Source organism: Procambarus clarkii, chromosome 38 (genome assembly GCF_040958095.1).
Source record: "Procambarus clarkii isolate CNS0578487 chromosome 38, FALCON_Pclarkii_2.0, whole genome shotgun sequence".
Lineage (NCBI taxonomy): Eukaryota > Metazoa > Arthropoda > Malacostraca > Decapoda > Cambaridae > Procambarus > Procambarus clarkii.
In genome coordinates, this window is record NC_091187.1 from 15,814,893 (window position 1) to 15,828,907 (window position 14,015).

At 45.4% G+C, this 14,015-nt stretch overlaps 1 protein-coding gene across 9 annotated transcripts in view; it reads right to left on the reverse strand.

The window, feature by feature from the left end:
• Positions 1-1,309: 1,309 nt before the first annotated feature.
• LOC123771865 (trichohyalin) overlaps positions 1,310-14,015 on the reverse strand; it is a 101,844-nt gene continuing 89,138 nt past the window's right edge. For all 9 annotated transcript variants that reach the window (XM_069337793.1, XM_069337789.1, XM_069337790.1 and 6 more), the window contains one exon: positions 1,310-3,947. In XM_069337793.1, coding sequence (XP_069193894.1) covers positions 3,804-3,947 — 144 coding nt within the window. In that variant the 3' untranslated portion in view covers positions 1,310-3,803. The remainder of the gene's footprint in view (positions 3,948-14,015) is intronic.

Sequence of the window (14,015 nt, forward strand, 5' to 3'; positions counted from 1 at the left end):
ATAAACCTAAAATACATAATCTATTTCTGAAACTTCGGTTTATAATACAGTATCGAAGATATCTTGACAGCAGTTTAGTCGGTTGTATTAATCGCCGACTTGCTGACGTCGAAGATGATTGTACTTTGAAGGATTGAGGAGGGGCTGTTTGGCACTTTGACAAGTAATCCCCGTTACAGGATTTTTCTTTGATAATTGCTTAATATTTCTTGTAGATTCAAATTATGCATTTTTGAATAGAGGTGTTTTATAGGAAAAGATGAGTGTGAGAGATCTAATAGACAATGCTTAATGACAGAGCTCCTCAAACCAGGGGTTCGACTCGTGTAGTAGTTCAATTCTCATCGACTAGAGAATGGTCCAGGACGGGCCGAAACGTCGTCGTCCCTTCACTTTCTAGTGTGTGGTTTGGTCAACGTACTTCAGCCACGTTATTTGTGAATCATCGCCTGCATGTAGTAGTTACGCGATTACATTCGAGCTTGTACAACTTCTCAATCTTTGGCGGCTTTGTTTACGTTTAACGAAGTTTTACATAGCCTTCCCGGTTTGGTGCCTTCTTTTGATAATTACTTATCAAACAGTTTGAGATCCGAAGTGCTAAGAGGTTTTTTATAACTAGCTAGGCAGTTGGAAATTTCTCAATAAAGGAAAATGCCGCCAAAGACTGAGAAGATGTACAGGTTTGTAAGGTTGCATAAATGCGTGTTGGATCATTACCCAGCTGGTTAACACTGCCACGTATCGTGTACGTTCGATGCTCTATTGGTATTGTCACACTAATAAGATATTCACTAAATACATTTATTGGCATTCATTTGTCCTGCATTAGCGAGACCCCGGTTGGGAGTCTCGCTAATGCACTTTGGCGAGACTGTGGCTAGGTTGCTCATTGGTCATAAAAGCTTAACTCGCTGGCACTTAAATGGAACGATACCCTGCACTTTATTGTCCGAACTGATTTGTTACACTTGCCGTTTTGCACTTAGATGAATGCCCTGATTTTCAGGATGGTCTTGGCTTCCCAGTATCACTGTCGCTTCACCCTCGATAAAATTCGTGGTGAATCCGGGACCTTTGATGTCACTGTTTTTGCTGTCGTTCTGGCATCTTGTAGAGTGTTCAGTACAACACCTATATTTAGTTACCTAGTTACTCTTACTCTTTTTTTGAATATCCTGCGGAGGAAGTATCAACATTATTCTCAATTTTTCCTTCCCTTGATAATTAATTAAAGATCACATACACTGATGCAGTGGAGAGCCATCGAGCAGGATTTGTGTATTTGGAGCTGGATGAATAAGACTCGTTTAGTAAATAAAACATTTAATCGATTGTAAAATCCTTCTAATTTAATATTTCCATGCAACATATTCATCAGGATAAAAGGAAACTTTTGTATACAATATATACACACACACTGAGGTCAGTCGAGGTGGATAAAGTTACCCAAGAACAGTCAACTCCCAGTCAGTTAACACGTGAGAGCTTGTGTAAACTCTCCCACAGGATACTGAACTTGTTACCTTTCTATAATTTTAAATCATTCTATAATTTAGTGTATTCTCTTTAAAGGCTTAGGCACATTTTCCCCCTAACAATGCTAATAACAATTTCATCTTTATACCATATATTTGTGAAGCCTTGGGACTAAAAGGTTCGTAGACTGGCTTGTATAATCCCTAACATGTTGTACATTAACTTGCAATATGAAATATAAGACCCCACGTTATCACTAATGGAACACGGCCCGGGCGACAAGTTCTTAGTTTAACTTTAAATTCTATTGACTAGACATTGACTAGAATCCGTCAGTCATTGAAATGTCCAAATCTCGCGTCACCAACAGTTGAATCAGAGATGAAGAGTAGTAGAAGGAACTGATGATTGTGAGCAGATGGGATATTCACCAACAAATTAATAAATGGATGAATAAAATGTATTTATATATGCATTTAGTGGGATGCAGAACTATAATGTATGTACGCAAATACATGAATAAATGCATAATCTGAACATTGTCGGTGTTTACACATGAAGCCTGACTAGTATTGTAGTATGACTCTAACTGCAGCAATTTGGCTGTTTGAAGTCTTGTAATTGATAGTGTTAATCTCGGCCTGCTTTAGTGTGAAATAATAATCCCATCAAACTATATGTACACGAATATGATATATACAAAAACTGTCCTGAAGGAACATTTATCAAGGATGAATAATACAATAGTAATACAATAGGCAACAATACAGCGAACATGGTCACTACTGTTTATACACATAACCGGACGTGGACTTGATATGTAAAAAAAAAAACTGATAATAAAATGGGCAAAATACACGGAACGACAGTGACTCCTCCGAAAGTTACCAGGGTTAATACTGGTTACTTTGAGGTTATTTCAACCGATGAGAACTATAACCAGTTTTTGACGCTCGGGATTCTCCTCAAAGCGATTGTCGTCTGTGGCTCTGACGAGCTACAGACAATCACGGTGCGAGGATACCTTCAACAATCATAACTGAGGCTCGTCACTGTCGAAAATGTCAAGATACACTTTGGTTTACGGTTGACGCAGTCGTGACACGCACAGGACATTGACATTCAGTCGAGGTATTCTGCTCACAGTGGTGCTTATATACAGGTTTTTGGGAGCCAGCTCCGGCTCCTCCCAGAGACCCTGGGGCCAGATTCACGAAGCATTTACGCAAGTACTTACGAACGTGTACATCTTTCTCTCAATCTTTGATGGCTTTGTTAAACATTTATTAAACAGTTTACAAGCATGAAAACTTGCCAATCAGCTGTTGTTATTGTTATAAACAGCCTCCTGGTGTTTCCGAGCTCATTAACTGTTTAATAATTGTAAACAAAGCCGCCAAAGATTGAGAAAAGATGTACAGGTTCGTAAGTGCTTTGTGCAACTGCTTCGTGAATCTGGCCCAAGAAGACTGCCGTTACGGATGGCTTGGAGGATTACCAAGGTCCCCCTCGAAGTGCTCGGAGCTGGAGTACACGAGTTACGGGTAAAGGAATCTTTACATCGAGGATTATCGACTAAAATGTCTCCTGGAGCGCAGCACATCCCGGCCACACCCTTTCTTAGACTCGCCACATCCTTAGCAGACTAGTGATAGTCTTCTTGGGTGTGTTCGGTAAGGCTTACTTGAAGTTGATCAAAGCGGCTCAGAATTTGCTTTCTTTTAGATTTCTGGGCCAATAAACAGTTCATTGAACCATATTTACACCAATTCTTTAGTTTTCACATTAAATTCTCCTCCTCGTTCAGTAAAGTAGCATTGAATGCTACTTTAAACTACAAGTTCCTATTGAAAGCCATATTTGACAATATATTTGATCTTGATTCTTTAATCTTACTTTTTTCTTCAAAGGAACATTGATATATTTTGTTTATGGTGTTTTTGTAATAGTTGTTCCACCGTTCACTGAAGCTCAGTAATACAAAAGTATTACGTGTGGACACTGAGTTATGACGTCGACCTGGTTCTGTTACTCTAGATTTGTTGTTTAAAATTCGCTACCTGGAACAAAAAGTTCTAAGTAGCACGGCCTATGGTGAGCCCGTAGAAGTTCTTTTACTCTAGGTTACTTGCTGGTTAAATCAGCCTGCCCGGGCTTGTGTTTACGTGAGGCCTCCTGGGCAGCTGATACTGTTTTTGCTGATGCTGCACTTGTTGATGCTGTTGATGCTGCTGATGCTGCTGCTGTGATTTATCCCCCTCCAGCCTCCAGGGACATCTCTGGCATACCCCTGTGTCACAGCCCAGGTGTCCGGACCATCACTTTCACACATCAGTTTCGTGTGAACCCTGACGACCGATGGCGGAAATGGACTGGGCTTTGGTGATGCTGCCAGGTAAGGCTCGTCCTCGGACCCTCCGTATGACCAACGGGGCGTTGGCGCTCGCGTTGCTCTCCAAGGAAGTGATCTGTACACCGGTGGAAAGAGGGAGAAAGAGAGACGAATTAGTGTCTGCAAAACAACATTTAATGATCACACTAAAACTGCTAGATCAGTATGGGTATATATATCACTTGAGGAATTGGTACTTTATTGATCTGGCATTAATAATTGATCACCCAAGATGCCTTTTACGGGAGCGGGAAGATTACGTTGATGAATATAAGAGACTTTTTGTCAATAATATCTTGCGAAGGAAGTTTTCCAATCGTTTTGAAAATCATGGAAATTAGGCATATGATTACAAGTGGAACCGAGCAATTTGATCAGTAAGGGAAAGTTTTTTTTTGTTCAAAGTTTCAAGTTTTTCAAAGTTGTTTTTTGTAAAGTTCATAGTTTTTTTTTTTTGGTTCAATAAATTAGTGTATGAGAGTAGTGCATAGCTTAGTGGTTAGTGGAGTGTCCACGCCTTTGTTTGTTTACTCAAATGATGATAAATTGTGTTCGTGGCTCGGTGCCATCTTCCGATAATTACTTTGGTTATGCCAGTTAGGCCATAGATCAGGGGGCCAGATTCACGAAGCAGTTACGCAAGCACTTACGAACGTGTACATCTTTTCTCAATCTTTGGCGGCTTTGTTTACAATTATTAAACATTTAATGAGCTCCGAAGCACCAGGAGGCTGTTTATAACAATAACAACAGTGGGAAGTTTTCATGCTTGTAAACTGTTTAATAAATGTAACCAAAGGCGTCAAAGATTAGGGAAAGATGTACACGTTCGTAAGTACTTGCGTAACTGCTTCGCGAATCTGGGTCCACAATTCGTCAATCATTTACGCAATCTCTTGCGAAGCCTTTACATCTTTTCTTAATCATGGCGGCTTTATATTTATTAACAAGTTTATGGCCTCCGAAGCCTTAAAAGGTTATTTATAACAATTTTAACCTTGAGTTGTGACTTTCCAAGCTGGTAATTCTTTATATAAATGTAAACAAAGCCGTCAAGATTTAGGAAAGATGTATAGGTTTCGTAAGAGGTTGCGTATGCGCTTCATGAATCATGATGATTCATAAATTCATAGATTCCTGGGTGATGATCACGTAAGATGTAACTATCCCACGTAGTTGTGGCTAATGTATATTCACATGAAATAAATTAGTCTCTAGGAGCAGGCTTCAGATGAGCTGAGGTAGGATAACAGCTCTTGCTTGCAGTTTCACCAGGTACGTCATTTGACTCCTCTAGTCTCTCAAATGTTTGGGAAGGTCGGGTAATATCCAGACTTATCCAGAGTGTTGGATAATTTCTGATGATTGGGTGACTTCTCCTGCTGTATCTTGTAGATCAATTAAGACGATGCATTACGCTATGAGTAAATAGTTTTCTAGGAGTGGTGCTTGCATGTAATGACTCGTTACTTAATCCAACTACTTGTCCTGGACGGTCTCGCCTCGTGCAGGTCGGCATTCAGTCCCCGACCGTCGAGGTGGTTGGGCACACCATTCCTTTCCTCCTGCCTATCCTAAATCCTTATCCTCATATTCCTTCCAAGTGATACATAGTCGTAATGGCTTAGTGCTCTCTCCCGATAATTACCTTACCTTGTTACCAACTCTTGCAACAAAGTTTCTCTTTCACTTGTGAACGCTAATTCTTCGATTAACAGCCCAGTCGGATCGTGACCAATTGGACCCGAGTTCATCTCCCGGACAGAATGAAAGGTAGGAGCACGAATCCTTACACCTGATGCCTTCTAAGTCAGGACTTAGCAGACTGTTGTGAGTCGCGTTATGAAGGAAGTCAGTCATTGGTCTAAGGGGGAGGAGGAAGAGGCAGGTAAACTTGTAGAGGCTTTCGTCTACCAACATTGAGAACCCAACAGAGGGACCTATTTTAGAGGTTTAAGTAGTCCTCTCTTGCAGGCGACGAGTCACAATAACGTGGCTAAAGTAAGTTGACCAGACCACACACTAGAAGGTGAAGGAACGACGACGTTTCGGTCCGTCCTGGACCATTCTCAAGTCGATTGCAAGAATCATCAATCGACTTGAGAATGGTCCAGGACGGACCGAAACGTCGTCATCCCTTCACCTTCTAGTTTGTGGTCTGGTCAAAAGTCCTCTCTTGGTTCTTGGCATCTAAGGGTTCATGAGGAGCCTTTAAGGGGCAGGAAAAGGCTGAAGATGACATGGCTAATCGGAGAGGAGAGAGAGAAGCTGAGAACGGGAAATATGTGGGATAAATAACTATCCTTTGGTTCGATGGCCCGTTCGTGACGAGGAGGGTAATGGTCGTGTGGATAGTTCGCCTCCACGTGATTGTGTGGATAGTTGGCGCCCCACGGGATTATGTGGCTGTCGGCCATATTGGCGGGTACTTTAAATATCACCTACGGATGGTCTTGGAGGAGGGGCAGAGAGCCATTATGGTCTTGGAGGAGGGGCAGAGAGCCATTATGGTCTTGGAGGAGGGGCAGAGAGCCATTATGGTCTTGGAGGAGGGGCAGAGAGCCATTATGGTCTTGGAGGAGGGGCAGAGAGCCATTATGGTCTTGGAGGAGGGGCAGAGAGCCATTATGGTCTTGGAGGAGGGGCAGAGAGCCATTATGGTCTTGGAGGAGGGGCAGAGAGCCATTATAAGGAGAGGGATGGTTAACTAAAAAGGCGAAGGGGGGGGGGGGGGCGCGTACCTTTATGAAATTCACGATCCAGTCTCGCGTTGCTGCAGTAATTTCGTGAAGTACACAGTGAGGCAAAGATTTTTTTGAAAAATGAAAAATAAATTTTGAGTGAAATAGACCATGTGCTTTGTTGTGGTGCGGTGGAGAAGTCCCTCTGTAGCCGAGGAGCACAGTACGGCACAGTACGGCACAGCACGGCACAGCACGGCCCAGCACGGCACAGTACGGCACAGCACGGCACAGCACGCTGCTACCTAGCCATGCACCAGCCTCCTCCCCACCTGCTTCAAGCACATCTCAGCCAGATGCAGCACAGTGGGGGGGGGGGAGGGAAGGAGAGAGAGAGAGGGAGGGAGAGAGGGAGAGAGAGAGAAAGAGCCTACTGCAAGAATCATCAATCACCAACTTATCATCAACCAATCAATTACATCTTTTGCAGTTTCATCTGGTTCCTTATGTGATAGTTCCTTTATGATAGTGTCCTGTGTGATACTTTAAACGTATATTCACATGAAATAAATTAGTCTCTAGGAGCAGGCTTCAGATGAGCTGAGACAGGATAACAGCTCTTGCTTGCAGTTTCACTAGGCACGTCATTCGACAGCCCTTATGAACCCTAGTCTTAGTTTAAAAAACAAACCAAACCAACAAAGATACTGACTTACTACAAGAAACTACGTTCTATAGATTAATATTACAAGTTTCGAATTGACACACACTTAAGATACGATCTAAATATTTTAGTAACTGCATTTTACCCACTTCTATATTGCTATTTTCTAGACTATTTTCTAAACGAACTTCGTTATCCCGTGATACCTTGACGAGACCGCCCATCACCGCCGCTCTGAACGGCCCGGTCTCTCTAAGCTTCTCTGAAAGAAATATGACTGTTAAGTTCTGATGGACCACTATACATGACTAGACATCATGGACCACATGATGATGGACAACTAGACATCACTAGACATCATAGACCACATGATGATGGACCACTAGACAGCTTCAGTGCCTTTATGAGGCACAGAAGCTGATGAATCTGTCTATATAAAGAAGATAAAAAGCTCCTTTGCCGTAATAAACATGGGTTATGATTCATCAAACATTTACACATCTGATTACCAAACCTGCTCATCTTTCCTCAAATATGGCGGCTTTGTTGATGTTTATTAAATAGTTTATGATCGCCGAAGCACAATAAAATTAGTTTTTAACAAAACCTATATTGCGATATTTTGAAGCTCGCAAACTCTTAAATAACGTAAGTAAAGCTGCTATGACTAAGGAAAGGTGAATTGGTGTTGCAAACAGTTGCAAAAATGCATTATGAACCCAGGCCAGGAAGTGAACGGGTGCTGGCAATTTGAGGTCAATTTCAACGGAACTTTCAAAAAGAGAACTTGGATCACGTGCAATGATCGTTTGGTTCCAAGTGTCTAAACTTATATCAAAATGTTTGGTTTAAAAGTTTTGTTTCTTCTGTCATGCTGGGGAGTTCGAAGTTCGAACTGAGTTCGAATAACGTTCCTCCATGTTGAGGTGTGAGCTTCCTTTACCTGTCTTTTATATTTGTCTCCAGGTCTACCCTGGACCCACATTAACCATCCTAACCTCTAGCCCCATCCCAGCCCTCATCCCAGCCTCCATGACCCTCCCATCCTCGTCCCAGCCTCCAGCCTCTCTCTCCTATCCCACGCACCAGCCTCCACATTTCAAGTCCTAAAGGAAATTACTGGTTCTTCTCTTACCATCCCGTCGCTCTGCCTTCCACCCTGAACCTTGGTCCTCCAGCCTGGCCCTCCACCTTGGCCCTCCACTCTCCACCTTGGCCCTCCAGCTTGGCCCTTCACCCTGGCCCTCCACTCTCCACCTTGGCCCTCCACCTTGGCCCTCCGCGCAGTCACACAATAACCTCAGCCCTTAAGGAGCGTGTGTTCCTGCTCGTCATAATGACATAGCACTATCATCACTGGAAATGGGAACTGCTATTCTTGCTCTTTGAAATGTATTTCCAGCGCAGAGAGAGCATTATCATCTGTCCGCGTCCCCAGGAGTCGCTTGCTCTCCCGTCCGCGACCTCATTTCCACCTCACTACACGAGGAGGTGATATGAGGTCGTCTTAATACTTCTGAAAAGGAGATCAATTGCAAATGCCACCAGAAAACACAAGGCTGACTGGGTGTGAGAGAGAGAGAGAGAGAGAGAGAGAGAGAGAGAGAGAGAGAGAGAGAGAGAGAGGTTAAGGTTGGATCTTCGTGAGGAGCATTGACACACAGCCAGGGAAACATTAGCACCGTATGGAACACCAGGAGCCTTGACCAGCAACACCAGGAGCCTTGACTAGCAACACCAGGAGCCTTGACCAGCAACACCAGGAGCCTTGACCAGCAACACCAGGAGCCTTGACCAACAACACCAGGAGCCTTGACCAGGAACACATGGAGCTTTGACTAGCAGCACCAGGAGCCGTGACCAGCAACACCAGGAGCCTTGACCAGCAACACCAGGAGCCTTGACCAGCAACACCAGGAGCCTTGACCAGCAACACCAGGAGCCTTGACCAGCAACACCAGGAGCCTTGACTAGCAGCACCAGGAGCCTTGACCAGCAACACCAGGAGCCTTGACCAGCAACACCAGGAGCCTTGACCAACAACACCAGGAGCCTTGACCAGCAACACCAGGAGCCTTGACCAGCAACACCAGGAGCCTTGACCAGCAACACCAGGAGCCTTGACCAGCAACACCAGGAGCCCTGACCAGCAACACCAGGAGCCTTGACCAGCAACACCAGGAGCCTTGACCAACAACACCAGGAGCCTTGACCAGCAACACCAGGAGCCTTGACCAGCAACACCAGGAGCCTTGACCAGCAACACCAGGAGCCTTGACCAGCAGCACCGTAGCCAGAACCCCCGGGCGACGGGGCTGAACGCGTGTCTCCAAAAGAGGAAATGATGTGTGTTCGCCCAGGGAGATGGAGGGACGAGGAGGCTCCCTACTGCTGATGCGCCCAGCGTGAGGCGATGAAAAATGATGATAATATTATGGAATAATAAAGGAAGGAAGGGAGGGAGGGATAGGAGGGAGGGATAGGAGGATGGAGTGAGGAAACGTGAGGAGAGAGGCTGATAATGCTAGAGGAAGAGAATGAGGGGAGAGAGAAGGTGAAGAATTGTGACAGACTTTGGATAAAAGAAGGGAGAGAGAGAGAGAGAAAGAGAGAGAGAGAGGGAGGGAGAGAGACAGAGAGAGAGAACGTGGGAGAAAATGAGAGGGAGTGCGCGAAGAGAATGGAAGAATATAAATTGATAAAAGAAAGAAAGGAACACGACAGAAGACAAATAACGAGATGAATTGAGATTAAGAGAGGGAGAGAATGAGGTGTATGGGGACGAAAGGTGAGTAGGCAAGTGGCATAAACTTCTTCTTGTCCTCGTATCCCAACTCCTTGTCCTCGTATCCCAGCTCCTTGTCCTCGTATCCCAGCTCCTTGTCCTCGTATCCCAGCTCCTTGTCCTCGTATCCCAGCTCCTTGTCCTCGTATCCCAACTCCTTGTCCTCGCATCCCAGCTCCTTGTCCTCGCATCCCAGCTCCTTGTCCTCGCATCCCAGCTCCTTGTCCTCGTATCCCAGCTCCTTGTCCTCGTATCCCAGCTCCTTGTCTTCACATCCCAGCTCCTTGTCCTCACAACCCAGCTCCTTGTCCTCGTATCCCAGCTCCTTGTCCTCGTATCCCAGCTCCTTGTCCTCGTATCCCAGCTCCTTGTCTTCACATCCCAGCTCCTTGTCCTCACAACCCAGCTCCTTGTCCTCGTATCCCAGCTCCTTGTCCTCGTATCCCAGCTCCTTGTCCTCGTATCCCAGCTCCTTGTCCTCACAACCCAGCTCCTTGTCCTCGTATCCCAGCTCCTTGTCCTCGTATCCCAGCTCCTTGTCCTCGTATCCCAGCTCCTTGTCCTCGTATCCCAGCTCCTTGTCCTCATATCCCAGCTCCTTGTCCTCACAACCCAGCTCCTTGTCCTCGTATCCCAGCTCCTTGTCCTCGTATCCCAGCTCCTTGTCCTCGTATCCCAGCTCCTTGTCCTCGTATCCCAGCTCCTTGTCCTCACAACCCAGCTCCTTGTCCTCGTATCCCAGCTCCTTGTCCTCGTATCCCAGCTCCTTGTCCTCGTATCCCAGCTCCTTGTCCTCACAACCCAGCTCCTTGTCCTCGTATCCCAGCTCCTTGTCCTCGTATCCCAGCTCCTTGTCCTCGTATCCCAGCTCCTTGTCCTCGTATCCCAGCTCCTTGTCCTCATATCCCAGCTCCTTGTCATCACGTCTCAGCTTTTGTCCTCGTATTTCTTTTCGATGGTATATAGGCAAGCACCATAGCGCTATCACCTCACAATTCCAAAAACTTATATATAGATCTTTGGGCATCTTGTGGAAGAAACAGGTACTTCAGTGCAGCAAACCACGGAAGAATGAGATCATTTGTATCCAGAATGTATTGACACAGGTAATTCCGCGCCCCTTCCTGTTCTCAGGTACCTATCCCCTATCCCCACACATGAGGGGATAGGGGCCCTCCCCACTCTACCCCCTTCCCCCCAGGCCCCTACACACATGAGAATTATCGAGGTCTCTCTCTCTCTCTCTCTCTCTCTCTCTCTCTCTCTCTCTCTCTCTCTCTCTCTCTCTCTCTCTCTCTCTCTCTCTTCCCTTTCCCCCAGGGTTATGCAAGGGCTGGCTTGGTCCTCTGGGAAGAACATAGTCTGTACTCCCCAAATTAGCTCCCGAATACAATTATTTTAGGGAGCAGTGTAGTTACTGGGGTGTAGGGGAGCAGTGTAGTTACTGGGGTGTAGGGGAGCAGTGTAGTAACTGGGGTGTAGGGGAGCAGTGTAGTAACTGCGGTGTAGGGGAGCAGTGTAGTAACTGCGGTGTAGGGGAGCAGTGTAGTTACTGGGGTGTAGGGAGCAGTGTAGTAACTGGGGTGTTGGGGAGCAGTGTAGTTACTGGGGTGGGGGAGCAGTGTAGTTACTGGGGTGTAGGGGAGCAGTGTAGTTACTGGGGTGGGGGAGCAGTGTAGTAACTGGGGTGTAGGGGAGCAGTGTAGTTACTGGGGTGTAGGGAGCAGTGTAGTTACTGGGGTGGGGGAGCAGTGTAGTTACTGGTGTGTAGGGAGCAGTGTAGTTGCTGGGGTGTAGGGAGCAGTGTAGTTACTGGGGTGGGGGAGCAGTGTAGTAATTGGGGTGTAGGGAGCAAAGTATTTGCTGTAGTAGGGAGTAGTGTATTAATTGGGGTTGGGGGACAATGTGTTAGCTGGGGGTTGGGGATAGTGCATTAACTGTAGTGGGGGAGTAGTGTATTAACTGGGAAAAGATGCACAGATTTCGTAAGTTTTTGCTAATGTGTGATGAATGCTGGCTCAAACGCCACCCATGCGTTATAGGCTCTAACGCCTCTGAACAGTTTTAAGACCATCAGGCTTTGGGTCTGCCAACACGTCCTTGCAGCTGCGTCAGGAGACGAGCAATCGGCCCCTCCCTGGCGTCAGCACACGGCCTCCTCGGCACCACAATGTGATTATGCCTATGCCAGAAAGCCTCTCATGGCCTGTAAGTTACTGTGGTTAGGACAAGCTCAGTGGCTCCTCGTGGTGTAAGCTTAGCAGTATGTGATATCAGCTATATGGCATCTGCTATAAGCGTTCTACATAAGCTGCAAATGTCCATTCATTCATCCTCAAAATACAAATACAGCTTTAGAAAGTTCCAACAAAAAACGCTTTTTAGATCATGCTTAACCCGTTTCCTTCATGTATAATTAGTTCGTGTCACTAAAGCTGGCATTAACCAGCACACACACACGTGGACATATTACTGGAGGCGAGCAAGACATGGAGTGAGGGGCTGAGGCCGCAGTCTCGCACCTGGGGTCGCCAGAGGCTGTCATGGGCTAGTGCTTCTCTGAGGCGTCTTCTGTGGCCTTCTGTTGGCAGAACACAAGATTGGCGGATGAAGGTGATCAGGTGGGAGGGAAGTGTGTGTATTGGGAGAGTTTGGCGGTTTGAGAGATGCAGTTGCTGCCTCCTTTTGTAGACTTAGTGTGTGGATTTACCTAGCTGGGGTTGAGCTGTGGCTCTTTGGTCCCGCCTCTCAACAGTCAATCTACTGGTGTATAGATTCCTGAGCCTTTCAAGCTATATCATATCTACATATGAAACTGTGTATGGAGTCAGCCTCCACCCATATCACTTTCTAGTGCATTCCATTTACTAACTACTCTGACAATGAAAAAGTTCTTTCTAATGTCTCTGTGGCTCATTTGGGTACTCAGCATCCGCCTGTGTCCCCTTGTGTGCGTGTACCACACGTGTAAAATAATCCATCCTTGTCCACCCTGTCAATTCCTCTTGAGAATTTTTTATGTGGTGATCATGTCTTCCCGAGCTCTTCTGTCTTCCTGCGACGTGAGGTGTAGTTCACGTGCAGAGGTGTGTGTGTGTGTGTGTATTCACCTAGTTGTATTCACCTAGTTGTGTTTGCGTGGGTTGAGCTTTGCTCTTTCGGCCCGCCTCTCAACTGTCAATCAACTGTTTACTAACTGTGTGTGTGTGTGTGTGTGTGTGTGTGTGTGGGTGTGTGTGTGTGTGTGTACTCACCTAGTTGTACTTTCGGGGGTTTAGATTCGGCTCTTTGGTCCCGCCTCTCAATTGTGTGTGTGTGTGTGTGTGTTTTGTGTGTGTATTACTGCGTGTTTTGCTGTAGATATGTGCGTAGTTGTGATCACTACCAGCAACACAACATTACAAGCAACACAACGCAACACTACGAGTGTTTAGTGTTGTGTTGACACGTGTTTAGTCCTTGCATCAACATGTACAAGACGTAGAGACGAGTCTAGTTACCTTAACATAAACAAGGGGCTGAGAAGGAAGTCAGAATATAACAAAAATGAGAACTTTTTACATGGAAATTACAATTATGGAAATATCGTGTTTTTTATATATTAAAGTATAGAGTATATTCAGTTTAAATTTACCTGTATAAATAAGCATAATATTAAAACGCACATGGAACATTGTGTATATTATAATACACCAGAAACAATGTACGACAGTAGCATTTACTAGCATTGTAACTCACCATCTTCATTATAATTTTGAATTAAGTTTACTCACTGAATAACACACGAGTAAATGTTCTTTTACTCCTTGTCTTATTTGATAGTTATATAACTGCCTCAAAATCCATTCACTGGAACACTTCATCACAGCAAATCATCGTTCAAATAAATCGCTCATCACGCTATGCAACATTCAATACCTTCACTCTAATTGCTGGATTTACCTGAATTCACCATCTATTCAGTGGCCACGACGGGGGACAGAGAGCCGGTGGCTTGTCAAAGTCCATCCCCCC